At 49.7% G+C, this 27,205-nt stretch overlaps 3 protein-coding genes across 3 annotated transcripts; 2 read left to right on the top strand and 1 right to left on the bottom strand.

Moving 5' to 3' along the window:
- Positions 1-640: 640 nt before the first annotated feature.
- LOC308179388 (uncharacterized protein) lies at positions 641-13,149 on the bottom strand. The gene is made up of 3 exons (XM_080559443.1): positions 12,652-13,149; positions 12,295-12,461; positions 641-11,406 (listed from the first exon to the last, which is right to left on the bottom strand). Exons 1-3 carry the CDS (start codon positions 12,806-12,808, stop codon positions 11,005-11,007), a joined length of 726 nt encoding a protein of 241 aa, XP_080415569.1. The 5' UTR covers positions 12,809-13,149; the 3' UTR covers positions 641-11,004.
- A 186-nt stretch (positions 13,150-13,335) lies between these two features.
- On the top strand, positions 13,336-21,838 carry LRRC43 (leucine rich repeat containing 43; the record flags this gene model as incomplete). The annotated part of the gene is made up of 12 exons (XM_080559426.1): positions 13,336-14,811; positions 14,907-15,155; positions 15,463-15,573; positions 15,712-15,851; positions 16,369-16,607; positions 17,279-17,457; positions 17,848-17,971; positions 18,177-18,316; positions 18,487-18,576; positions 18,864-19,088; positions 19,584-19,665; positions 21,681-21,838. The coding sequence occupies exons 1-12, from the start codon at positions 14,716-14,718 to the stop codon at positions 21,836-21,838; spliced, it is 1,833 nt and encodes a 610-aa protein (XP_080415552.1). The 5' UTR covers positions 13,336-14,715.
- A 1,142-nt stretch (positions 21,839-22,980) lies between these two features.
- Positions 22,981-24,923, top strand: B3GNT4 (UDP-GlcNAc:betaGal beta-1,3-N-acetylglucosaminyltransferase 4; the record flags this gene model as incomplete). Its single annotated transcript, XM_080559440.1, has 1 exon — positions 22,981-24,923. One exon carries the CDS (start codon positions 22,981-22,983, stop codon positions 24,088-24,090), a length of 1,110 nt encoding a protein of 369 aa, XP_080415566.1. The 3' UTR covers positions 24,091-24,923.
- Between the last annotated feature and the right edge of the window lie 2,282 nt (positions 24,924-27,205).

Below are 27,205 nucleotides of genomic sequence, written 5' to 3'. Positions count from 1 at the left end.
ATATTAAAAACCAAAGGAGAAGAAAAATCCATCAGCGACGTCAACTCGTGGAAAATACTAGAATTAAAATCTCAGGCTGTGTTTTGTGTATTTTTATTTTAATGAGTGTACCATTGCATATGATCAGTTCCAAGGCATGCTTTATTTTCTAGCAAATAAAGTAGCTGATTTTTATTATTTTTCTGATATAGCCATTGCAATTGAGTAGCAGGCTGTGCAGTAAGTGCAAAAAAGCAGTTTTAGATTGCACAGATTCTGCAATCAAGATAGACGCGTGAATTTCATATCCATTTTATCTCTAAACTGTTTTCTTGCACTCTGCAGAGTTAGGCTGCCTTCCTCATAAAATGTGCAAATATAAAACACTTCCATAGGTAAACGTCTTAGTGCTTCAAAGACAGAAATGGAGTTCATAGCGTTAAGAAATTGGATTTTTTTTTTTTTTTGTCTCAGAAAGCGTATCAAACCACATGGACTTGTAGTCAATTTTTAGCTTCTTTGTCTTTTTTATCTGTTCTTTTTGCCTTCTATTTCAAAAACCTGAAGGACTTAGCCAAGCTTGGTCTGTATGGTAAGGTTATGTTCAACAGGAATTATAAAACACACAAAGATAAGTTAAAACCCACATAACATTTTTAACGTGGCAGTCCCTGAAGTACTGCCCTTTGCTGTAGATAAGCTTAGTCTTTTCACAGCAGCAATAGTCTGTCCATCCTTAGACAGCACTGGGATGTTCATTCTGGCCAGTTTTTCTTGATGTAGTCTGGAATGATCCTATGACCCTTGTAATTCCACTCATTACTCGATTCTGATGCTTTAGAGCTATTCAGAGTTTGGATAAAGTTTCCTTGTCACCTCCCCCAAGTAGTTTTTTTTCCAGTTTGAAGAACAGGCTGTCACAGTGCAATACTTAGGAGCAGCTAAAAAATTTGGACGTAACACGTTCTGAAATGGGGTCAGTAGGTTATCCCTCAGGGGATGTACTTTTCCTCTGCATTGTGCCTAATGTTCCCCACTTGGTGGGCCAAACCTTAAAAAGCAATAATAGGTTTGGGGAGTGGGACTGAGCATAGAGAATAATTTTCCTTTCTTCCTTGTCCTGAGATTTTGCAGCTAGTGGCTTTCATTGCAGAGTTGGCTTATGTGTGAGCAGGGCTGTAAGAAGAAGGTGGCAAAAAGGGCTGCCCCAGGGCCCTCTCCCTGAGCAGGGGCCTGTGAATTGTGGAAGAGAGGGGCTGAAAGGGACTTGTGCAGGTGGCGGTTCAGGGGGAAGGAATGTAAGGAGAAGACAAAGCGGCATGACCGAAGTACCAGCATGCCTTTCTGTAGCTGTGCATACATTCAAGATGCTCTTTTCTTTTACAGTAGGTCTGACTGACATATCATTTGAAGCTTGTGGCACATGGGAAAAAACTGTGTCCCTGTGAGCGAACCAACAGCAATCTAGGCCTCACCTAGGAAATGGTTTGTTGAAATAGTGTGTAAAGGTGGTCAGAGCACTGAAATAGCGAGTAGCTTTTCTAGGGGGACCTATATCCAGGTCTTTCATACCAAATGTTTTATTCAAATAAGCAGTATTTTTGGGATGCATCAGGATAAAAGGTGTTGAATGAACCTAAATTAATTTTTTAATCAGTGCTTTAATCCTCCCATTTCTATCACTGTTTGTGAACTTGGTTCCAGTTAAATCATTTAACAGTGTGATTAGCTGGGGAGCGCCCCTCAAGTTCTATACTGGGCTATCTTGTTGAGATGCATAGATACCTACATGCGTATTTGCATGTTAAAAATATGTATCCAGTTTTCTAGAAAGAAGTCAGCAGGCAAATTGTTCAGGAACAGACTCACTTGTGTTTTTGCTGTACTTTTCAGATAGGCATATTCTGTAATGCTTCCCCTGCAATGTGGTCTCCTGCTCGTCAGGCAGCAGTTTTGCCTGATTTTTTTTTACCATGTTCTTAACCAGGTGTCTGCAACTGAGGTTGCAGTAGTGTTAACAACACTACAGTGTTGTCTCAACAAGCAAAGTGTGCTACAGGCATGTCTCAGAGCCTAGGGAAGTATGATGACTTCTAAGCTTAGATCCTACCATTTCAAGTCTCACTGAATGAATTGGAAGCTAAAAAGGACCTTAAAGGAATAAAAACGGGGGGGTGTATGACTGAAATGCTAAAAAGTATTGCCCATTAGCAGTTTCGATCTGGATGCGAATGGAAAAAACATCACACTCATTGCATCATGAGTTGGTTACAATTGGAGGGAAAGTGCTTATTGTAATAATTTGTGATGGAGAAACAAGCTCACGGCACTTCTAAAACTGCAAATCTTACATAGCAAAGAGAAAAAAATAAATCAAAGATCACTTACTGAGGCAAGGGTGTGGGAGGGAGGGAAGGAGTAGTGTAAAGATACTTTCCACATAGTGTAATTACCAGAAATGATGTGGCTCCTCTTTGAAGGAGTGATTCAGTGTATTTTCGTCACCTAACTATTACAAATCAGAATTCTTTTCTCTTATCAGCCACCTTTGTGAAGGGTGTGATTTCACTTTATTTGGAAGCACAGGAGGAAAAAGCTATGGTATATCTCATCTCTGCACATTTTGGTACTGAGGATTGGTATGAAAAGAGATTGGCCACATATCTGTGAATTTCTGTCTAGATTCCCACTTGGTTATATATTTGAACTGCTTAGTCTTTCTGCCTTCCTCATTCGGGACTCTAAGTAATAGATTTCTTTTTTTTTTTTTTTAAATAAAACACTTTAGTACCACTTACTCCCCTGACTTTCGTAGTCCGACTTCCTCTATGTCACTGAAGTACGTTAAGCAAGCAAAACACACTGTGCCTGTAGTCTACACAGAATTACAGATGATGCACATCGGTCTTCAGTGAATTGGTCTGGACCTTTAAGGAATCCCCATATAAGCAAATGCGACTCATAATTAGTCAAATCCAACATATTTTGCTCAATAAGGGAGGGGATAGATAAAATATTTGTGGCCTGCGATACCCACCAAGATCAAACAGATTGTCTAGTGGTGCCTTCTGACCTCGAATTCTATTAATCAATACACTGTAGAAGCCCCCAGTCTTCCCCCAGCTTCTAGAGAAATTATGCATTATCTGATGAACTTATTAGTCTTGTATGATACTTCCTGTTAAGACGGGGAACAAGCAGTGAAAGCAAATTGAATAAATTAATTAGTAGTAGGGATGGAGACAAGACCATGCTTCATCTGGACAGTCCAAGCTCTGCGCAGAACCCATGGATTCCTTGTTACTACCATTTGATCCGACTGCCGTGTTCTTTCCTGCTTTTCCAAAGCCCTAGGGGAGCTTTCCTTGAAGGGAGACTTACTAGAATGCTTCTATCCGTGCCTTAGATCTTGGGGTCCTTTATGCATCAGATGCATCTTAAGTCTTACATTCTTACCCCTAACATGTGGAAAACTCAGTGAAATGACAAAGTGGGGGTTCCCTTGGTTTTAAGAGAATGTATTGTCTGCGTGGCATTACTGTGCCCCTTTGAACCTGAGGTTGTAAAAAACTGTGTGGATGGATGGGAGGAAGGAAGGAAAAAAATGGTTTTTCCTGCTGACTTCACTATCTTTCCCTCCCACGTATACAGGGGCACACCTACCCCGAAGTCTGTCAGAAACCTAGTAAAGATGCACATGATTATATCTCCAAATCTAGAATGGCTTAAAAAATCAAAGGGCTGGCAGATTGCATTGGAAAGCAGCATCCCTTTATTTTGTGCCCTCAGGTGTTTTTTTTTTCATTCTGTGTGTGTACACACTTAGGCTCACATTGTAGAGGTGAGGGGACAGGTGAACTTTATTTTGTTTGCAAGAAGCTCACTCCAAAACCATTCAGTAACATGATTTTTTAGTCCAAATTATTTGGAAGCTAAATCACTTCTTGTGTTTCTGGGTTGGATAATTCTTGCCTCAATGTTCCCAACCTGAAGATACTGCTAAAATAAAACTGATAGTCAACTATTTTGACCTTTTTTTTTCTTCTTCTCTCTTTTCTATCATTCTTTGCACTTTTATTGTAAGGAAAAAGAAAAACACCCAGAATGAAAAGGCTGATGCTCCCTGGTTTAGGTGCTTTATGGATTCAGTCGCACAAATCTCAGAGGACTGTGGACAGCTGTTGGTGACTTATAGGAGGTATTTTTTTTAGGGGAGACAACAGGAGTTTTCCTATTTCTCTTTCAATTTATATACTTGCATTTCTGAGGAGATCGTTTGTTTTTGAGGGTTTTCTTGTATGGGACCCCAGTACTGTTTCCACAACGTCAGCTAAGGCCTCAACTTCCCTTCTGTTTCTTGGATGGATTTCATGCTTATTTGCTGTGTTAGAGCAGAAGTGGTAGTACCAAATTGTAGATTGATCTGCAAAATTTGATTCAGTTAGAAGGAAAAACATCTTAGGTATGTAATACAAAGACTTTCTAGCCATCATCTGAACTGCTTTTATATCTGAACATTTCCAACATGAATAGGGTTTTGAATCAAAAGATATCAGTTAGGAGCAATCCTCGTACTTAACAATTCAAAGAACAAATTGCTCCTTTTCTTCTTGTACTTAGATGTGTTTAAGTGAATGGAGTTAATTCTTGTTGTTTAAAAAACAAAGCTTGAAAGCTTGGAGGTTTGAGGACTTCAGGTTGTACTCTTGCTTTTGCCTAGGTTTCCTGTTCTGTTGCATGACACAACTTCTGTTGTGCTGTTGATATGTAGCACTTTTCAGTAGGTCTGTTAAATTGTGCAATGCATTTTTTTTTATATTTACAACCAAAACAATAAAGGTTATTTTTTGGAAGAAACTAGTTGTAACGTCTTCATTTTTTACCCAGAACTTGGCTTCAAAGTGGGGAAATGGTAAGTGGAAATCTTCCTGGACCTTGCCATCCCTTTTGCAACTGTGAAAAGTGTTGCGGGCTCATTTCGCTATTATCAGTGGTGTTGAAGTCACCCCTTTGGGATCTGTGTGTTTGGCTTTCCTGTTGCAAGGCTTACATCTTCTTAAAATGACTCCATGCTTCAGAAGCTCAGAGAGACTTGATGTCCCTTGGGCCCATCTTGACTGAAAGAATCGACTCTGCTGGACTTTCTCAGAATGTATGAGTGGTTTGTCTTTTCTCAGGCATTGGCCACCAGGCTGTATTTGCTCTGCGCTGGGTTTTCCCTGTCTCACCAAAGCATTAGCCAGATTAGCAAAAAATGAAAATTACCCTCTGTAGTCAACTCTGCTCCCCTTCAGTCATGCTTGTTAGGGACTGGGAAGGAACAGGCTGGCTACAGCACGACCTCCACAAGTCCACTCGTCTGCAGTGCTTACGTTTTTCTTCACTTAAGTAACACTGAGCTTGTTCTTCCACATTTCGCATGACATTTTCCAAATGTATTAAGGTTCTGATATGTTCCTAGAGTTAACAGACCCTGGTTGTTGATTATATTAAGCATAACAGTCCAAATGAGTTCCTGTGATAAAACTAAGCAGATATAAATCTATTTATTTCTACGTCTGCTTTTAACTTAACAGCTAGTAATTCAAAGGTAGCTTTGGTGTTTACCCAGGAAAAGTAAAATTCAAACTTTTAGGGACTACACTGATATCTTGAGTCCCAATGCTCTTATTTTCTTACAGGATTAGATTTAGGGCTCTTGGTTGAAATACTGCCTTGGATGGTGGACTCTACCGGGCAGCGCTAAGTTTGGATAACATGTTATTCCCATGGAAATGATGTCAGTGTTAGGCAGTGTTAGTGTAAGCTGCTTAAGTCCATTTAAAAAAATGAAACACGTATCATTTCACCTTTGACTTTAATGACGTTTTTTGTTTTTTTTTTCCTGGTAGGATGCTGCAGCTTTCTGCTTCAGTTGTCACCTTGGTGCTATATTGGATTTTCTTGGGTCTAGTGGAGGCAGCGCTCTAGTGAAAGTGAAAGGTAATAGATGAGTGAAAAGGGGGATTTTATTTTAAAAGCATTGCTGAAGAGTTGATGCTCGTTAATCTCACCTTTGTGACTGGTTGCTTTGACCTAATATAGCGTATAAGAAATTCTGATGAGTCAGGCCTGTGATTCTGGGAGAAGGTATAAGAACGTACAACAGTTTTCTTGCTTTGTTCGCATTTAATTTTTTTAATATCTCTACCCTGATCTCACACAAAGCATTTTGGTAGGAGAAGGCGGTAAAGATCAGTGCTATTTAAACAGCAGTAAAACAACGCTTTGGCCTGACTTCACTCTCAACCAAGCACACAAATGCTAGTGGTACTGCAGTGATGCTATCAAACCTCTCTGGGAGGAAGCTGCGGCTGCAGAGCACTGTTTCTTTATTACTGATTTTGTGGTGATTTCAGTGAGGCTGGTATAGCTGTAGCTGATACGCCAAAAGACAGTTACTGAAATGGCTTCTTTCTGTGGCTGATTCTGCTGATCCCTGAGCAGTACAAAAAGTAGACCTAGATTTGCTCTAAGCAAATTAATGCCAAATGAAATCACTGCCGTAAGGGAATTGGCACTTCAGTGGGAGAACAGCTCAGGGCTCTCTTTACATGTACTGAAATCCTAAATATTTTCCTGTGAATCTGTTGTAACCCAGCTCTGGCAGATTTTGCTTTCTCCCAGCACTATTTGAATCTGGGACAAAAGGAAAAGAACCCAGTGCTCACAAGATATTTTGGAGATATACATATATATATTTTTATTAACTTGTATTTACCCTTGGGAGCTTTTCTTTAGATACTCTGATGCATAAGCACTTTTTCCTCCTGAGTCTTACTCACCCTCAAGAGGTGTGCAGACAAAATAAATACTTGGGTGGCAGGGAAGTTCCCTGTGTGTCAACACCGGAGTCCCCATTGTCATCCAGAGAGCTGTTTCATATGTTCCTGTCTCAGAAGAAGGTGTATGTATCACAAACTCTAAGTCCTGAGCATCACAAAATGTCAACAGACCCACAAAACATTTCTCCATCACATCCCTAAGTCCTGCTGCCTGCCCTTCTGACATTTCTTACACAGCCTGTGTAAAGGGGGTACCGCTTGCCAAGAAAGCTTTGCCAGTGACCACCTAACCATCACAGCAGAGATCAAAACGTGGTGCAGGTGTATCCCCAACTTACATCGCCCCATGGATGAGGAGGATTGGCCTGAGCCCTGGTGGCAGGACCCACCGTGGCTGTGCTCGCACTGTTCGTCTGTGGCTGCCAGCACTGTCCTCCTGGGACGAGCGCTTTGCTCTCTGTGAATACTTGAGCCTTCTTTTGAGAGTCTCTGGGCTTCAGCGTGAGCTTCTGAGCTCCGTCTGGGGTGTGGGCTGGAAAGGTCCTGAGAATCTGTTGAGAAGAAAGCCACGCAACCACATCTGCAGTGCAGCTAATGGTGGCTCTCAGGTCTTCTCAACTGTGTAGTCCAAACTCAGTCACGCAACAAATCACCCAACTGCTTCATTTCCCTCCCTGTTCCGAAGCTGCCCCATCTTCTCTGAGCGGGGGGAAGAGTTTTCAAAAACAAAGCTTCTGCGTCTGGCTGTGGTTGGCAGGGACTGAACCGTGTTGATGCAGACAAAGGAAAAGCCAGTATCCGAGCAGCCAGATGGCCACACAGTGCTGACAAATTCCGGGCCTGTTTGCTATAAAGTGTGCAGAAATGAGTACAAAGCAGTCAGAAATGCTTTGGTGATACACTTGTGTCGCAGTGCTTCAGCCTATTTGCAGCCACTCTTTCTGTCTCGCCTCTGTATGCACTTCTGTCCTGTTCCCGCTCCTCAGAGGGGTGCTGGCCATTGCTTCCTGACCTCAGCCCTTTGAAGTCTGATGTTCTGGTACCCAGCTGCTTGCCCTGCTGCGTCCCAAACACTTGTGGCAGAGCGCTGTTTGCTCTCAAGCACATGGAAGGAGAGCAGTGTCTTGCCACAGTTTGGCACAAGCCCGTGTCTCCCTGCTCCAAGCCTGTACCCCGTGTGTGTGAGCTCACTCCTGAGGTGAGCTGAGTCTGCGAGGCTGACAGCACACCTCTGTGCTTCCATGGGAAGGACAACTCTTCTTTCTTGGGGTCAATTTTACTTCTCAGTGACGTTAATTGGTACCAGCCATCTGACTCACTTTTTCATCTCGTTTGACCTTCAGGCAAATGTTTCCCTTTCCAAGGAAAATGCTTTTGTATAAGTGTTACATACTCAGAAGGTGAAAGAAAAGATGCGCATGAGACACAAAACCACAGGGAGTGGCCCTGTATAATCCTCTGATTCAGCAAGGTTTAAGTGGTTTGTATCAGCCACTGGAAATGGTGATGTCGAAGCTCTCAGGATTTACACATCTTCCTGCTTGCAGCGGTTGGTTGACCCTACCTGACAAGGTCAGCAGATGCCACTTCTGCTCTGGGGATAAGCACATCCCTAATGATCCTTTTGCATTCCCTCTTCCTCTATTAAAAATCAAGGGAGCGAGGTTGGAACTGCACTTCTTGGCCCCTGGGGAAATCGATAGAACTTAAACTAAGCGGGGTAATTTGAGAGAGTGCCACGGCTGCCGGTGTCCCTCTGCTTCTCACGGGTTGGCACTGACACTGGCAGGTGGCTTCCTGATACAGAAAGTATCAGGAGCAAAGAAAACACCTTTGGACTCCACTTACCGTGCTTGCACAAAGCTCACACGCAAGTCAGAGGTGGTTTATTAAAACGTTCTTTGAACTTGAGGTGTGCTAGCATGGCACCAGTGGAAAGGAGAGCTGATGGTACCTGCGTGTCAGAAACTAGAGCAGAGGTCTCAGATCTGCCTTCATCCTTCTGTCTGTCACCACTATGACATCTCCACAGTGGTGGCCCAAAGTGGTCCCATTTGGGAGGAATTATTCCCGTGCCTCCAGCAGGGAGCGTGGTCCCTCTCTTCCTCTTGGGAAGCTAGAGTGCTTTCCTGAGAGCACCCGGAGTGGTTGGTGCTTCCTGGGGACTGGCAGCGGCTCAGTTATGTCAAGAAACCTCTCTTCCCAGGGAAGCCCGGGCAAAAGAGGATCAGATCTGCAGCAATTCTTGTCGTTTTAAGGACAACTCTTCCACTAGAGTCCATAAAGACCCTGGGCTCTGTCTTCCTCTGTTGCTCAAATGTCACCAGCATCCAGACACTCGGCAGGGCCAAACACCTTCCCTGCAGCTACCCTGTAAGCGCTCGGCACCCGGTTCCCTACGCAAGGGAAGGTTACAGGTAAGCCTCTTGTAAAAAAAAAAAAAAGGCCCAGTTTCATGCCCCCACCTCCTGCTACAGAAGATGCTTCACAAGAACAAAAGGGCCAGGCGTGGCTGTGGACTGGGAGGAGGGAGAGCTGCATCAGCACCAATGGCACCATCCTGAAGAACCACCGCGACGGAAGGGTAAGTAGTTTTCCTTCCTACTGTTTGCACTGGGAGGATTTAAAGGGTGATGGAGGAGGTGGGCTGGTACCAAAATCCCTTGCTCCGGTTCCTCTTGGGCTGTTGACAGCCTCGCAGAGGAGGAGCGCTGGTGCCACTGGGAGGAAGGGGCTCAGTCCTGCTGCAGCCTCCTGGACATTCGGAGCAGAAATCGGAGTACTCCGGAGCAGGCAGTCCTGTGCTGGTCTGGACCACTGTCAGTGAAGGGATGGCAGCAGAGAGAGGAGCAATCCTTAACTTGCAATTTAAATAGGTGTTTCACGTGAAATGAATATAAATATAAAAAAATATATATAAAATATATTTGCAAAATATATTTGCAAAATATAAAAAATATATATGTATGTGTATATAAATAGGGTTAATTTCAGAATTGATTCTAATGCTTACACTGGCTTCAAATTTGCATAGTGATATGAACTGAACTCGTCACGTTATTAACCTCCCCGTTATTGGGGATAATCGAGGGTTGAGGCGACAAAGGAAAAACAAGATGACGACAGGTCCTGCTGCTCCTAGGACATTTGGGTGCCTGCTCCGTTACCAGCTCCAGGAGCAGCAATTGACTGGGGTGCCTTTTGGTGTGCTGCTCATGCCCGAGCTGATGCAGCGTCCTTCCAGCAGCGCTGCTGCTTGTGCTGAACCTAAGCCAGGCTCGAGCTGTGGTGCGGAGCCACAATAATTCAGCCTTCACAAGCTGGGGCCGAAGAGAAAGAAATTTACCCACTGGCGGGTCCAAACTTAAGAAACCAACTGGGAGCGTAAGAAGCAAAAGTGCTGTGGTCTTTTTTCATGTCGTATCAGTAAAAAGTGGGTGGGAAAGATGTGCTGTTTGTAATACCTTTAACATAATGACTAGAAACAACAAGTTCAATTTGCTATTTAACAAAACATTAGTTTTCCGATGCAGAAAGACTTTAAAAAAATTACTTAATAATAATTAAAAAAATCAGTAGCAGTTTTATTTAATATAATTTTAATTAAATGCCAGGTTTTATCCAAATATATAGTGACAGAAAATGAGTAAAACTGTTCACCTAAGTAGTAAATACATGATTCATCTCTTTTAACATTAAAATATATAAATTAAAAATCTGAATAAATATAGAACACAAAATTGCTTAAATAAATTTATAAAAATAAATGTATTCTATAAATTCATAAATACAATTTGCTAGTAATGAGAAGTATAAAATCAGTCTGCTGACAATCAACAAAAGTTTTGGAAAATAATTACAAAATAAAAATATAAATAACATGAAAATCACTGAAGTCATGCCTTCCTGTTTGCTCATTGATATCATGACTGGTTAATTAAATCACTCTGACGTACATCAGTGCATACTTTTTATATGCTGCTGCAAATAAAACACTATAAATATTTTTATAATAAATAAAATCAATAACTTAAGACATTCATCTTTTAAATAGTAAATTAAACTAGATTATATATTTAAGGTCTACAGGATAGTAAGTACATTGTTAATGTTGTTCCTGGCATCAAACTGGTCACAAGTACTGATAGGTACATTCAGCCAAAGCTCCGGTATCCTACAGTTACTGTTTCAGCTTGGCATATTACATTCCTACTGCGGAGTTTATTTTTGTTGCATTTTGCATAAATTGCTCATATTTCTGTAAAGCCAGCCAGGTATACTTCGTCTTCTTTGCTGCGTTCATCCCCCCGAACTGCTCGCAGACCTTCTGTGGAAGATCCTTGCTCCTGCAGGTGTAAGGCACCTCCAGTTCAGTCATCGTCACGTTTAGCTGGATGACACTTGCGTTCACAGCCTGGGTGAAGTTCTTCCCACAGATTGCTTCTGGATCATTTCTTATGGTTTGCAAAATATTGTAAAAAACGTGCATGCAGCAACCTGCATCCAGGGGTGGACATTCGGGTATTTTCTTCACCATTGCTTTGACTTGGGGGTCAGCAGTTAGCCAGCTTACGGTTTTCGGTGTTACAGTGCTGCACGCGTTCTGCATGGGAGGAAGAGGAGAGAGAAATCGTTAATCTTTTGGTTTACATCTGTCCTGGTAGTTTCCACATTAGACTGTCTAGGAGCATACACACCTATTTTTCAGCTTGTGTTTGCTTGAGGTTTTTTTGTTATTGTTCACCGGCTGTATTAACACCTACGCTCCTTTATCAAGTAGCTATTATACACTATCTGTGGCTATGATTGCGCAGCACTTTCTATCTTAATAACCTGCTTGGCATTGTTTTCAGCTTTTCTGAGTCTTTTTTTTTTTAACCATATAGGTAAAATTTACTCATGCAACGCATTTGCTGTGACCAGAACAAATCTACTTCAGCAGAAATGGTTTTGATTTCAAGAATGAATTTAGGGGAAATGTTTTACACTGATTTTTATCAACGTATTCTTGGGAACACGTTCCCAGGAATTGAAATTTGCCCGTAGTATTGACTTTCAGGTTCAGTGCACATTTTGCTATCTCCAAGGAAGTGCGAGGCTGAGAAGGATTTTCTGCAGAAGTGCTCCTGACTGCTCTAATATTAAGGTCAGACTGAAGAGGAAGGCAATTCTCTTCATCTTTCCAGTGATCTGTTTGGTTTCATCCAAAAAGCTGCCTGCTTCAAGCTCGACGTGACTCAGGAGACAAAGAAAAATGCGTGAGTCTGGAAGACCACTGCTGGCACACCCAAGCTGTCCTAGACATTGCTCCAACTCTGTCCTAAAATAAGACAACGCAAACGCTTTCCTTCTTGTATGGAATACAGAGAGGTGCCTCTTCAAGGTTCTAACCCAACTATTTCTTTTCTGGTGTTCTTCCTAGTATTCTATATCTAAATCAAGGGATTCCTCCCCAGACACAGGCCCAGCAAATGCAAAATATTACACTTACGTAGTTTTTAAGCAAGGTAGTTGCTTGCTTTTGTAGCACTAGGAAGGCCCTCATTCTGGAAGTAGAATGCCTCTGTCCTGTAGTAGTTTTGCCATCTTCAGATGTTGGTGCCAAGGAGACCAAAGGAGCCAGTGAGCAGAAGAGGAAGATTGCAAATCTGGTGATTTCTGCATTCAAATGAAGAAAAGAAAAAAAAAATAATACAATGAGTACAGTCTCAGGCGTCTACGCCGTTTTTGCAAAACTTCCTGGTTCTTTGCAGCGTGCTAACTTTCTAAAGCAGAGAGACTTTGAGCGGCTGAGCTAATGACGAGCATCAACCAATGCAACCTTACGACACGGTTAAGTCGCACCCACCTGTCTGGCGTTTCATGGCGGGTTCAGGCAGCGGCTGGCTTGGCCGAAAGCTGGTGGGATGTCGGCGCTCAGGCTGCTTGGTGGCTGGAGTGCTGCGGCTGGGGACAGCCGAGCTGCGTTTAAGTACAGTGGGGTTTTGCGTCAGTGGCTCCCCCATGTTCTCCTGCAGATGATGGTGTGGGATTTTTTTTCTTTTTTGAAAGATTACATCAAAAATTGGTTCAAATGCGTCGTCACTGATTGTGATCTAGCGTGCAGTTTCAAAGTGACACAGATGGTGTCCCACATCATCTATTTGACTGGGAGTGCAGGACTCTTGGCATAGCCATCCCATCTAAATCCCTGGGAGCTCCAAAATGTAGGACTTAGAACATGAACTGTGTTGGTTTTGTTTTGTTTTGTTTTGTTTTGTTTTGTTTTGTTTTGTTTTGTTTTCCCAAGCATGATGGAGCACGCAAGCACACACCTGAGTTGTTGAAGCCAGCAACCATCTCCTGCAGGGGCCAGTGTAAGACTGGGCTAACGGTGGCAGTGGAAAACCCATGAGAGGCTTTCAGATGAGAGTATGTATCCCTCTGCTGGATCTCTGTAAGACCCCATCCCACTGGTGTAGCACCCAGTGCACCCCATCAGTAGATGTCCAGGATCCACCTCGTCAGCTCTCGCCCTTCTCTCTAACTCTGCCAAACCTGTTTTCTCTGTGTCCACTTACCAAACGCAGGAGATTCTCATACACAGCAAAACAGAGAAAAAATAATCCTAGGACTTTGAATTATTTGGGGGTATCACGGAGAGAGGTGTTTCTTTGTGCAGGGTGCTCTTTCAGACAATGGTGAGTACAGACGGCTCGTTCCAGGTAGAAGAACCGTGTTGAAGGAGCGCTTGTTTGGAAGCACCGAAGAGCAGAGGGATGCAGCTGCTTAGAGCCCCACCGTGCATTATGAGGTGCATGGGTGAGGTGAGAGTTTGCACATGTAGGAGCACGTTGGGCACCAGGCGCTGCCCGTCGCCTTCCAGCCACCCCAGGTGGGTGCCACCGGAGAGGACAGACGAGGAACTGCCACCGGTGTTCCTCCCAGAGCCAGGAACACCCTGCCACCCATCACAGTGGAGGTCACTTCTGGGCTGTCCATGCCACTACAGCAGTACAGGAGAAGCTTTCAGCTCGGCTTTTCCCCAGAATAAAATTCAGCCGCTGGCAATGCTCTTTCAAAGAATTTCCGAAAGTTTGACTTCATTTTCTGCCGAACCGAGGGCAGCAGTTTGCCTGGTTATTCCACTTCGAGCCATGCCGCTATCTCTTGGCGTGTGCATGCTCCGCACATCCTTTCCTATCTGTGCAGCTGCAATAAGCTGCCGAGCTGATAAGGGAGCAGATCGGTATCCGTCCTGTAAAACCCAACGCGAGTGGAAGTTCAGTGTTCCACCACGCAACCGCCAGACACTGCAGAGCATCTGCAATTTACTTGGTGAAGTTTTGCTGACACGAGCTGCTCTGCAAGCTCCCTGAAGTGGAATTTGCCGCTATCACCTCCACACCTATCGCTGGAAAAAACAGATAAACCCCTGAGTGGGGAGACCTGGGTCTGACCTCAGACAGCGCTGGGGCTTTTGTCCCTGGGCTCAGCGACTTTTTCCAAGAGCGGGCGCTGGTACTTTTAGCTGTGAACTTTGTTTTCCGATGGCCTTGCGGTGCTGTGGCAGCGGTGCCCACCGCACCAGTGATCGGGGTGCTTTTACAGCTAACTGAGCACACGACTGCTTCCTCCCTGAAACTCGAGTGACTCTCAGGATGTAGATAAGTGAAATGGCAAATGCTGTGCTGCAGGTCCTTGGCCAGGGGACGGGGCTGATGCTGCACCTTGTAAATGCAGCCCACTCTTCCCCTGGTGGGGAGCAGCCTTCAGATCCCAGGGGGAGACAGGTAAAAGCCTGGGATTATTCCCAGCCTGCAGTGCCATCCCACACTCCCTTCACGGCCCCACAGAGCCCGGTCCCCAGGGCATCGCGTCCCCGCCATCTCCTAGCGACAGGGACGGGTGCCAAGAGTCAGAGAATTCCTGGATGGCGGCGCCTGGCCCCCGCCTCCTCTCGGCTGCTTTTCGGGAGCACCTGCGGTGCCTGGGCCTGCAGGACTTCCCCTGTGGCCTTGGCAGCTGGGTAGGGGCTGGGGGGCACGGTGGGATGGGGAGGGCTCCACAGGGGACGGGGCTTCTGCGGGGCGCTCACTGCCTCTCCCCTCTCCCTCTCTGCAGAACAAGTCCCGCTTCGGTGTGCGCACGAGCCCCTCGGGGCAGGAGGAGGGTGAGGACCTGCCGCTGGGCGAGGAGAGCCCCGAGGCACTGCTGGAGCTGCTGAGAGACCCACGCAGCCCCTGGGCCCTGCCGCCGGGCTGCGGCCCCCAGGACCAGCAGCTGCGGGACGTGGCCGTGCAGGCACCCCGGCTCGTCCACGGGACCGGCGTTCTCCAGGTCTTCAGGTCCCTGCGGATTGTCGGCAAGGACGTAAGTGCAGCTGCAAGCTGTTAAGGCAAGGGTGGGCTGGTGCCCACAGAGCTGGCCATCTCCAGGCCAAAAAAACACATCTGCTGAAGGGGAAAACGTCCTGGGAAAAGCAGTTTCCCCAGCCCGGGGTCTCCCCAGGTGCTGCTGTTGCAGCAGGGGTCGAGCTGCCGGCAGCCCCACTCGGTGCGTTACACTAATCCGTGCTACACGTACGTCACATGGATCAACACCACATCTCTGCGTCACCTTGACCCACATGACACGAGGTGGTTCAATTGTCACGGTGGCCAAACACAGCTCTTTGTAGGTAGAGGAAGTCGATGAGGATCTGCTGCGGTTACAGCACCTGGAGGAGCTCATACTCTGTGCCAACCAGATCAGCAGGGTAACCTCGGCCAACCTGCCCCGGACTCTGAAGGTGGGTGAGCGGTGCCTTGTGACGGTGCGATGGGAAAAGAGGTCCCGTGTGGGAACACTGCACAAGCTGAGCAGCTCGAGGGTGCGCCGGGAGCTGCTCGTTGCAAAGGGTGTTTGTTGCTCCCTCTGTCCTGGGCAGGTCCTGGAGCTCTGCTGCAACGCTGTGGCTGATCTGCAGGAGCTGTGCGCTCAGCCCCCTCCGCAGCTGCAGCACCTGGGGCTGGGGTACAACAGGCTGTGCGGCCCCTTGCAGGACAAATACCTCACTGCGGACTGCTGGTAATGCCACAGGCTAGCTGCTGGGAGGTGGGCAGATGGGAACAGATGACCCCAAGCCATCGAGGTGCCCTGCATTAAGAAATTGCAGCCCTTCAGCAGGGTTGTTTTTTTTTTCTCTGCCTCCAACACCCCATCAGTGCAGAGGGGCCTGTCTCGGTTTGCTGCCTTCTGTCTCACACTTTGGTGTGAGCTTGTTGGGGCAGGGACTGGCTTTGCTCTTCCCAATCCTTGCTGGTAGTCTTGCCTGGGGAAGGTCCTAAAGCTTAGGCTGTATCACTGAATGATGTAGTGGGGTGATTAATGGATGCTTAAGAAAAAAGGTTTTGAGTTATGGGGCAGACTGGCAATGGGCTATGTGAGATCACGCTGTTGGATTCCCCACTTTCACCCAATTTGTGCCACTGCAGGTTGTGGTGCTGAGGAATCAGGATTTCTTGTTTCTTTTCTTGACTCAGGGCAGTAGTGCCCTCAGCTGGACGTTGTTTGCCTACCCTTACTGCTGGATTCTCTCCTTTAGGCCAAATCTCATCTCCCTTGACCTGAGCTTTAACAACTTAACAGAGCTGCCGGGGCTGGTCTCCCAGCTCTGCAGTCTGCAGAAGCTCCGCGTCCTGGTGCTCCAAGGGAACCCTCTGGCTCTCGTTCCTGCTTACAGAGGCTTCGTCGTGGACAGCCTGCCCCAGCTGTCCGTCCTGGACGACATCCACGTAGGGCCCGATGAGAGGCAGCAGTTCCATGGTTTGGCGAGGCAGCCAGGTGAGCCTTTGCCTTCAAACCTGTCAGTGCTGACCCCATGATTCAAGAGATGGTTTCATTGTGCTTGAGCTAGGAGTCCTTAGGGCTCACGCCGCAGACAGGCAGGGGACCCTGCAGCAGCACGTTTATAATCGAGGTGGTTTTAGCCTTAATCAGGTCCAAAGGTTGCAGGAACAACCCAACCCTGTCCCTGTAGCTCTGGCTTGGTGTCACGGCCTGCCCCCATCTTTGTTTTCCAGACACAGTCTGGTTTCACACTGTGTGTTTCCCTCTTGAGCTGCTGAAAGAGGAACATCTCCGCTCAGGAAGATGCTGATGTGTGCTGCGGTGCCAGCACAAAGTGGTGCCCCCTCCGCAGTGTGGCACGACCCAGGCTGGGACAAGGGCTGGGGACTGGGGGCACCTGGGCGAGGGAAGCCCCTCTTGGTGGCCCCCACTCAATGAATTTATGCACTGAGTGTGCTTTATTGAGTCGAAAATGTTAACCAGGGAGGCAAAGCAACCCGGTCAGATGTTTGCATGGCTTTGGAGTGACCCCACGTGGCTGTGGCTTGTCACAGCATTTGCAAAGGGTGGCAGGGAGGGATGCCAGGTGGTGGGACATGGCATCCAGGAGGTTTCCGCTTGTTCTTTGCCTTCCTTGCTCCTCAGCAGGATTGTCTTCCTTTTAGATCTGATAAGAAGTGAAGCACAAGTGGTTGTGAGCATTGGGAAAATCAAGGGAGTTCCCGATCCCAGCGCTTTCCAGGGACTGGAGGTTGGCTCCAAGGCACCAGTGATCACCTACAGCTACTGCGTGACCTACGAGTTTGCGGAGGGAGAGGAGATGGAGGACGGTGGCAGCACTGAGGTTGGTGTTTAACTGAGCTCCTGAAAACAGGAGGCTCTGGCAGGCCACAGTGAGGGGGACTTCACCTTCAGGCTGCAGAGCAAGACAGTTCGTAATGAACCCGTCATGGGCAACAGTAAGCTAGGGACAGAATTCCTGTGTGGCCACATCTGGCAGCACTCACCTCTGCTGACCACGTTCGCTGTCCCTCTCGGGAGTCCAACAGTGCTCTGCACATGGGAGTGCGTTTACGGCCCTCCTGCAGGTGCCACCGTGCAGCTCGCCTTGCTCTGCCCCTTCTCCTGATGACCGGGATGGGCTGGGGAATGGGATTTCAGAGGCAGTGCTGCCCCTGGGCCTGATGCAGACACAGCCAGACATGCCTTGCCACAAGATTCCTCTCTGTTCCAGGTGACAAAAATTCATCAGAGTCCTGTGGTGGCCACCCTGGGTGCGGACAGCTCAGCATGGGACACGGGGGGAACAAAGGGCCAGCAGGAGTCTGCAGCCATGGAGGAGCCCACGGCACGTGCTGGTAATGAGGAATTATAAATCCTCTATCCTACTGGTCAGGGCAGATTGATGACTTTTCCAGGAACGTGGTGGCATCGGTGCATCCCTGCAGCATCAGCTGCAGCTGGGCTCTTACTGAGATTGATGGGTAATGAATTGGCACCAGTCTTATCCTCTCCTCAGGAAGAAAAGGTCACCTCAATTTTTATTTTTTTTTCCCTGCACAGCACATTTGTTTGTCACCCCTGGAAAGCCCTGGGCAGACACCATTGACTGCAGCTACAGGAAGGAGCACACTGCCAAGGACTTAGTGGGGCTGAAGGACTATCTGGCGGCTGGAACAATCGTCTCAGTCGTGGAGGAGAAGGTGAGTGTGTGGCAGGGCCTGATGAAAAGGGCAGGGAGGGAAAATAGCTGCTGGGGGGGTGCAGCAGTGGCACTGCACTCCCTGTAGGAGGCACTCTGGGATGGCGGTGGCCCCAGGCCAGGTCCTTGGGTGTCCCAGGCCCTGCAGTGCCAGCTCCTCTCTCCTGGCAGGTGCTCTCGTGGCCTGTTGATGCTGACTCAGAAGAAACTGCAGTAACAAACAAGAAGGCAGGACGGGGGATAAAGAAGGACAGTGCCAAGGTAGGATGCTGGGAGGGAGCAATGTCCGAACACCGTCTGAGCTACAATAATAGTGATGGGGGAAGAAGGGACCTTCTCTTGTGCCAGTTTTGGGTGTCAGGGAGTATTCCCTCCATCCCAGACCTCCAGACAAATCCCTCCCTGCTGTGGGAGGAAGGCAGCAGCTGTTTTACGCACCCCTCAGGCTGGATGCAGAGGTGGGCGAGTGGCTGGGCCCAGGTTACCTGCTGTCTGCTAAAGGGGCCCGAACCCTCAGCTGACACTTATCCCATATGGGTGCTCTGCAGGGTCCTGTGCCCAGGGACAAGCAGAAGCAGAAGCAGCAGGAGAGGAAGAAGAAGAAGAAGCTGTGTGAACTCCGCAGCGACCCACCCATTCGGAGGACCCTGGGCTCTGGGAGAGTGAGCCTGGAGGCCCTGCTGGCCGCTGAGGACCTGGTGGCAACTGTGTGTGACTTTGGGGTCCTCATCACCGAGCAGCCGCTGCAGCCACCGGGTCTGGAGGAGAAAGTGGTAAGGAGCGTGTCCCGGGGCAGGGCGGTGGGGCAGGGCTGCTGGGGACAGGGTTCAGCACATCCTGCCCTCCCCATCCATCCCTCAGTTCCCTCTCCAAAAAATGGGCAGAAATAGCCCTGCCGGAGCACCACCCACCGCTGCTGGCATCGTTATTTAATATTGGCATTAGCAGTAAGTGCTGCTACTTTTTATGGGCTAACGTTAAGAAAATAGGTGAGTTTATCTTAATTTCCCAGAATGTGAAAGCAACCCCTCATGCTTCCACTGATCCTCTCTCAGCATGGCAATGTGCACCAGCCGTCCTGACACTTTCTGTTTCCTGGGGTCTCTTCTCTTCTCTGGGCAGCCCCTCTGCTGTGCTCCCGCTTCCTGTCACTACTTTCTTTGGCCCGTTAAATCCTGTCAGAACCCAGGCGGTGAAGACTGTCACAGGACTGAATGTGGGCACTGAATTTCAACACCGCCTGAGTGTGGAAACGTCTCTCTCCACAGGACAAGAAAAAAGGCAAAGAGAAGAGCAAAAAAACGAAAGCAGAAAGTCAGGCCAGCCGGAAAACCACAGCGTCTGCCAAAGGTGACAGAGGGTTGGAGCTGGCTGGGCAGAGAGCAGCGTGTGCGAGAGCAAACACCAGCGGTGCCCAGCCCGGAGGCAGCCGCAGGTCCCCCGCCACCCTGCCAGCTCCGCCGTGCAGGGCGCTTACTCACATCCTGAGCTTGGGGCTCTGAATGCTGCCATTGAGGCTGCGGGGGCTGTGAGGCCAGGCACACGCCCCAATACACACGTCCCGGCGTGGGCAGCTGTCTGGGATCCGTAATAAGGTCTGGGATCCGTAATAAGGTCCTCATCCATCTCCAGGTACTTTGAGGAGGGGATCAGTGGGCTTTCCAGCTCAGAGCCGAGGTGCCCAGCCTGCCCAGGAACAGAACCCACTGCTGCCACCCCTACAGAGACCACCCTGGCCCCCGGTGGGCATCCCCTGCTGCCCAGCACGGAGGTCAGGCTTTGCTCTGTCAGCGGCGTTGCTTAAACCACTTGGAGACAGAGCTCGCCCTGCCTCTTGCAGGTTATTTTTCCAGCACTCTTGTTTTGACTACAAAAATAGCAGTGCCAGCACGCCGGAGGGGTAACGCGAGAGCAGGAGGAAGTGGGGGAGGTGGCTCAGGGCGATGCCAAAAAGTTGCTCAGGGGTTGAGGACAGCATGGAGCGGGCCAGGGCCCTCTCCCCAGCACCACTGGGAGCTTTCAGAGGAGCCCTGTGTCCCTGCTCTGGCGTCAGGTTGAGTTGCTAATTTAACAGTGCAATTAACTTCCTTCCCCAAGAGCTCTGGCTGTTTTCTGTGCACCCTCACCCTGTCCACGGGAAGGACTTCAGGCCCTGCAGTCCTAGGCTGTCCGTGCTCGAGGAAGCCTGCCGGCCTTCCAGCTACCCAAAAAGAAGAAGAAACTCCTTGGGTTATCACAGCATTTGTTCCCCACCACGAGATGCTGATTCGCAGTGCATGCTCAGACTGCTGCCGAAGCAGGGAGCTGCCGTCAGACGACCGCCTGGTGCTTTTTTCTCCCTTTCCACCCCAGTGCCTGTGGTCAGCGTGCGTGTAGCAGCTCTTCTGTCTAGCTTGAGCGAGAACAACCCCCTTCTGCTGGGGGTTGTGTGGCCAAGGATGGCGTCGGGTGCACAGAAAACAGCTGCCGCCACAGGAAACCCCGAGTGGTCAGCGACTCAAGTTCAACTTGCCCTCCCGGCCCCTCTTGCAGGTGGGGGATGGCGGCCACAGCCCCAGGCTGCAGCACAGCGAGGTCTCGGGGTGCATTTTTCAAAGAACACATAAGAAATCTGCTGCCCCCACAGCTTGCTACGCCCAGTACCGGCAGCGTCCCGTGGCAGCGTGCTCTGCCGTGACTCGTGAGTCACACACACCCCGACCACAGCCGGGGAGGCGAGAGGGGCCGTGGGGGCAGGTGGGCCACTCGACTGCCACCGCAGCATGCAGGTGGCATCCGCCTGCGTCACCAAAGCGTGCTGTGGTCCTTCAGTGCTCGCTCTCCGTTACCCTGGAGCTGCAGCAGCGGCTGCGCCGCGGGGCACCGGGGATGCTCCCGGCCCTTGCAGCCGGGAGCCGAGGCTGATTTGCATCCCTCCGTCGGCAAATGCACACAAATAATAAGTGCTCTCAGGGAAATCGGGATCCCTTCCAGGCGGCTCAAAGGGGAAAGGCAGCAAGCTTTGTCTCGAGCAAACAGTTCGCCCAGACATTGAAGGATGCCTTCGGAAGTAGTCTCACGTAGGTCTCCTTTACCTCACGCTTGATTTTCCAGGGTCCTCGGAATGATTTATGCCTGCGTCTTTCTTTTCTCTTGGAAATTACAGGGCAATTTCACCACAAAAAGCAAAATTGCACCCAGATTGATTGCCTGCTTAAAGATTGGGCTTAAAGAAGCTGGGCTTACCACCCTAACTCATATTCAAGTGGATTTTCCTTTAGGGCCCGGCAGTCAGTGCTAACGTGGTGGGCACATCCCCCTGCACGCCGCCGCTTTTCGGGCGATTTATCCTACAAAGACCAAGGCTGATTTACCACTTTCCCCAGGAAAAAGAACAAACAAAGCCTCTGCTGAGCCGGAGGAGGGCCGAGGGCTCGAGGCAGTGCCGCTGACAGTGGAATTCCAGATGCAGCTCCTGCGGTGGCCCTCGGCTGCTGCTCAGAGCCCGGGGAGCGCGGCGGTGGCGGTGGGCAAGGCTCACTAGGAGCGAGCGACGGAGGTCAGTGAAATAAAGCCCGCGGGGACGCTGCTCGACTGACTGCTGGGGCTGCTGAATCACCAGGGCCGCGGGGTGGAGCGCGGTGGTGGGCGTGCGGTGTGCTGGGGGGCCTGGGGGCGCAGTGAGTGGGAATTGGGGGTGCAGGATGCGGGCAAGGGGAGGGGTTGGGGTGCAGGGTGTGGGGGAATTGGGGTGCAATGTGCTGTGTGTGCAGGGGAATTGGGGGTGCAATGTGCTGTGTGTGGGTGGGGAATTGGGGGTGTAATGTGCTGGGGGGGGGAATTGGGGGTGTAATGTGCTGGGGGGGAATTGGGGGTGCAATGTGCTGGGGGGGGATTGGGGGTGTGATATGCAGTGGGAGGGGAAGGATTGGGGGTGCAACATGCCGTGTGTGCAGGGGAATTGGGGGTGCAATGTGCTCTGTGTGGGGGGAATTGGGGGTGCAATGTGCTCTGTGTGGGGGGGAATTGGGGGGTGCAACATGGAGTGGGAAGGGAGGGATTAGGGGTGCAACGTGCAGCGCATGCGGGGGAATTGGGGGTGCAACGAGCAGTGCACGCAGCAGAATTGGAGCTGCACCATGCGGCACGTGCAGGAGGATTGGGGCTGCAACATGCAGTGGGAGGGGAGGGATTAGGGGTGCAACGTGCAGCGCATGCAAGGGAATTTTGGGGTGCAACTTGCAGCAGGTGGGGGGCAATTGGGGCTGCACCGCGCGGCGTGCGAGGGGTGATTGGGGCTGCAGCCGGCTGAGCCGGGGCGGACCCGGGCGGGGCCGGGGCGGGCCCCGGGGCTCGTGGGGCGGTGGCAGCGGGCGGCTGCCGGTGAGCGGCGGAGCGGAGGAGGGAAGGAGCCCGGCGTGGCCAGCGCAGCCCGGCTCCCGGCCGGGCTCTGCCCCCGGGGCAGGCTCCGGAGCCCGGCCCCGCGCTCCCGTCGTGGCCGGGACCCGCGGAGGTGAGACACGACCCAAAACCGCGTTGGGGACTGGGGGGGAAGGGGGGGCGGCTCGGGGCTGCGGCTGGCACGGCAGTGCCGGGAGCGGGAGGTGGGAGCGTGCGGCTCTCGGTGATCACCGGCTTGTCCCTCCTCCGTCCCCCCAGGGCCTGGATCCCGCACCGGGCGTTGCGATGTATCCCAGGATTAAAAACCTGGCGCTTTATGCCCTGTCGGTCACGCTGCTGGCGTGTCTTATTTATCTAAAGAGAGAGGCGAAGTTGGCAACGTCGTCAGCAGAGCAGAAAGTGGATGTAGCAAGTCGCAAACCCAAGCCTTTGGCTCTGGGCAACGCTGAACCCAGCAAGTGTTTGCCAGACTTGACCCTCGCCAACTCTTCGCTTGCCCTCCCGGAGCTTCACCGCGTCTTCCTAACGTACAAGCATTGCCGGAACTTCTCAGCGCTGCTGAAGCCTTCCAGGTGCAGTAAGGACACGTTCCTCTTGCTGGCGATCAAGTCTCCCCCGATCAATATAGAGCGGCGGGTGGCAATCAGGAACACGTGGGGGAAGGAGGTCTCCATTGGTGGCAGGCACATCAGGCTGGTATTCCTTCTAGGGCGCTCGGAGGCCAAAATCCAAGTGCAGCCCCTGCACCAGCTGCTGGCTTACGAAAGCCAGGAGTTTGATGACATTGTGCAGTGGGATTTTGTTGACAATTTCTTCAACTTGACCCTCAAGGAGCTGCATTTCCTCCGCTGGTTCATGGAGGACTGTCTGCATGCAAGGTTTGTGCTGAAGGGCGACGACGATGTCTTTGTCAACACTTATAATATCGTTGAGTTCCTCCAGGAGCTGGACCCTGAGCAGGATCTCTTTGTTGGGGACGTGATTGCCAACGCCCGGCCCATCAGGAACACCAAGGTCAAGTACTTCATTCCAGAGTCCATGTACAGAGCCCCCTTCTATCCTCTCTATGCGGGTGGAGGGGGCTATGTGATGTCTAGGGTGACAGTGCGCCGGCTCCAGAGCACCGCAGAGGACACGGAGCTCTTCCCAATAGATGATGTCTTTGTGGGAATGTGTCTGGCAAAGATGGCAGTGACCCCAAAGAACCATGCTGGCTTTAAGACTTTTGGGATCCAGAGACCTTTCAATCCTTTTGATCCGTGCTTGTACAAGGAGCTGATGGTTGTGCACAAGCTAAACCCAACTGAGATGTGGATCATGTGGACGCTGGTGAAGGACGAGAGCATTAGGTGTGCCGTGTCAGTAACACACGCCTACAGAAGTGGTTGGAAATGAAGCTCCTGATGAGCACAGTAGGATTTTGGCTGGTGACGGATACAGGGTGCTTAAACTAAAAATCAGGTTGTGGTAGAAAAGTGTCCTCTACTAACAGGCTGTACGTGAGCCGTAGGGTTTTGTTTTGCAGTCAGTCTTTGTCGGTGGGTTACTGAATTGTCAGGGGAAGGGGACGGGGCTGGTAGCTTGGAGACACGGTGAGATGCAGCACAGGGGACTCGGCTCAGTTCCTCCCAGCCACGCTGGGGCCCAGGAAATTCACAGCTGCTGCAGGTGACATGAATGAGGTGCCACCTCCTGTGGAGGTTCTGCAACACTGAGGCTGGTGTCTGACTGCCAGCCTAATTCAGTCTCTCCTGGGAAAGGTAATGATAACTAACGAGTGATGGAGCACTCGAAATTACTTCTAACCTTTTTAGTCAAGGCAAGGGCAGAAGAAAGGGCAGTGTATGCTGCTGCATCTACTGCAGTGCAGCTCCGTTGTCCCAGGCCAGCAATTCCACAGGTCCTGTGGGGCAGCAGGAGAAAAGGAATGGAGGTGGGGGATAAAAAAAGCTTAAAAATGTATTGCCTTAACAGCACAGTGATCCGAGGGATTGGGCTCCAACTTAAGCCCTTTGGATTTTACAGAAGGTTATTACAAGTTGACTTGCACTAGAAGCTTTTGCACAAACACTTTCTGATCTGGTTTGAGAGGAGAAACATGTCCTGAGTGGTAGTTAAGTCCCAGTGGCTGCAGCTTTTTATGCTGTGTGGGCGGTGTTTGGGGTTTATTTGCTTCGTTTGCTTGTTTTCGTGATGTTGGGTATAAATAAAATACAGTTCTGAAAGTACTCACAGGACTCTTCCTGGGTCTCCTGAAAGCTAGAACTAGGAGCCAAAGGAGGCTGAGGCCTGGTGCTATTTGCATTAAGGAGACGTGGATATTAAAGTGGACGGGGTTATGAGGAAATGAAAACTTGCTCACTTCCTCTCCTGTGAGCAGCCGCTGCTCTCTGCCCACGGTCCAGGCATGCTGCATGGACGCAGAAGCCGTGCTTAATCTCTGAGTGCTCTGGAGTAACTAATTTGAGGAGCAATCAATCCCGAAGCCGAGATTTGCTGACAGTTTACAAAGCTTCTCAGCCTCAGGGTGCCTTGCTGCCAGATGTGCTGTGCGAGCAGGCAGCGACCTGGAAGCTTTAGAAAAATGTAAGGGGAGCGAGGGTGTGCGATTACAGAAATCAGGGCTGGTTGTGCCGTGCCGCTGTCATTCCTGTCTCGTGTGCCAGCTGCTCAGCATTCAGGGCCACCAGCTGTGAGCTGGAGCTTCCAGAGGTGCCCGGGGAGCGCTGCCAGGGGTTCCTTGTCTGGGCTCCTGAGGCTTGGAGGGCGTCCTGAGCCCAGGGGTGTGCCAGGCTGCCTGCCCCGCGCCGCTGTGGGTGCGGTACTGTACAGCCTGGGGCCGAGGGGTTCCTGGCAGTCCTGTCTGACGGTGTATTTGCCTTGCGGCCTTGGCTTTCTAGAGCACCCACTGTAGGTCGTTTAGCTCCACTGTGTGAGCCACGCTCTCACAGCACGAGTTGCTGCTCTCACAGGGGCTCTTTCTGTGCTAGATGCGAGTAGGTATGCATCTAAGAAAAAAAACCTTCCGTGAGCCTGTGCGCTCCTGGAGAAGTTGCTACTCCATCTCAGTGCAGCCCAAGCAGTGACTAACCAGCTGTACCCGAGACACTACGTGTAGTTTGATTAGTTGGCTTTGTAAACAAGGTTGAGTATCGCGCAGCAAAGCCCTGCATTTCTCGGCACTGTGCCCTGAGCACCACTGCTTGTTCCGGAGAAGAGACTGGACGGAGCGGGCTTGGTACGACGTCAGCTGCTCTGGCAGCGTTTTTCTGATCCCCTAGCTGAGTCCAAATGCAAACTCAGGAACATCACGCAGCGAGCGGTGTCACGGCAGTTCTGGGCTTAAGTGCGTAGGCTAATTCCCCGCTATGCAACTCTCACTTCTTAACGAAGGTTGTGGGGGGATCTTTTCCACCCTGTTTGGGAGGTGCTGTGGAGCTACTCAAGTATTTCTTTCCCTTTTTGACTTGATTGCACTGACTAATTGCTTCCTGTCACAGCTGAAGGTTAGATGCGTGGGGGTAGAGCCTGTGTCATAGCATAAAACAAGAAGTGGGGCAGCAAGGGGAGGGGGGCAGGCTCTGAAAGGGGAAGAATGGCCACTTTCCAGACTCTTGGGTTGACGTGTGTCTTTCTTAAGCCATATCCTTGTCATGCAAGCATGAGTGAAGTTATTGCAGCAACGTGACAGAAACACAGCCTGTATGTGAGTTTCAGTCAGTGGCTTGGTAGGAGTTCTTCAACTGCAGCACAGAACAAATGGGAGCAGATGCGGTTAGAAGGCTGACCTGAAGTTGCCTGCAGTTCTTGAGGGTGTGGTTGTGCCACTGCTACAACAAATCGGCTGCTGACAGTTGCGTTTTCCCCAGTGCTCCAGCCTGAAGCCATGTTTTGGACCCTCTGACTAGTGGCACAGCAGACACCGGCATCTTCCTGTGAGCTTTGATTCCAGACCCTGCCTTCCCCCTTGGATACAGCAGCAGCCAGTGAGCAGCAGGAGCAAGGAAAGTTGTTTTTTGTTTTTCAGAAACTTCTACTATTTAATCTAAACGTATAGTGCTGTGCAGCTGAGATTGCATTTGTTCAAAAGGCAGGCAAAATGAGGCAGAGAAAGGCTCGTGTTACAGCTGCAAAAATTCCTAATCAAGCAGAACTCAGTTTAGTAACAGCAACCTCAACACATGTAGTGCGTCTGCTGCTAATTTATAGTGGAAAATCTTATGATTGTGTGCCTTCTTACAAAAGGTGATGAATGGGGATTAACTGCCTCAAATCAGCAGCGACAGAGTTCTAGTCAGTGCTACTGCACAAAGCAATCTCAGCTAAAGTTTATATTGTCTATACAGCTAATACTGCAAATTTCACATGAGGCTGTCAAGTTAGAAAATGAACCCAGTGAAAGACACTTTGTGGTTTTGAAGCCTGCAGTGAAACATTAAGCTTACCAAAAGAGAGAATTCAGGTAATTTTCCTGAACCTTGTGCTGGAAAGCATTCAAATAAGTAAAACT

Source organism: Anser brachyrhynchus (genome assembly GCF_964034855.1).
Source record: "Anser brachyrhynchus genome assembly, chromosome: 17".
NCBI lineage: Eukaryota > Metazoa > Chordata > Aves > Anseriformes > Anatidae > Anser > Anser brachyrhynchus.
This window is presented reverse-complemented; position numbering and strand designations above follow the sequence as displayed.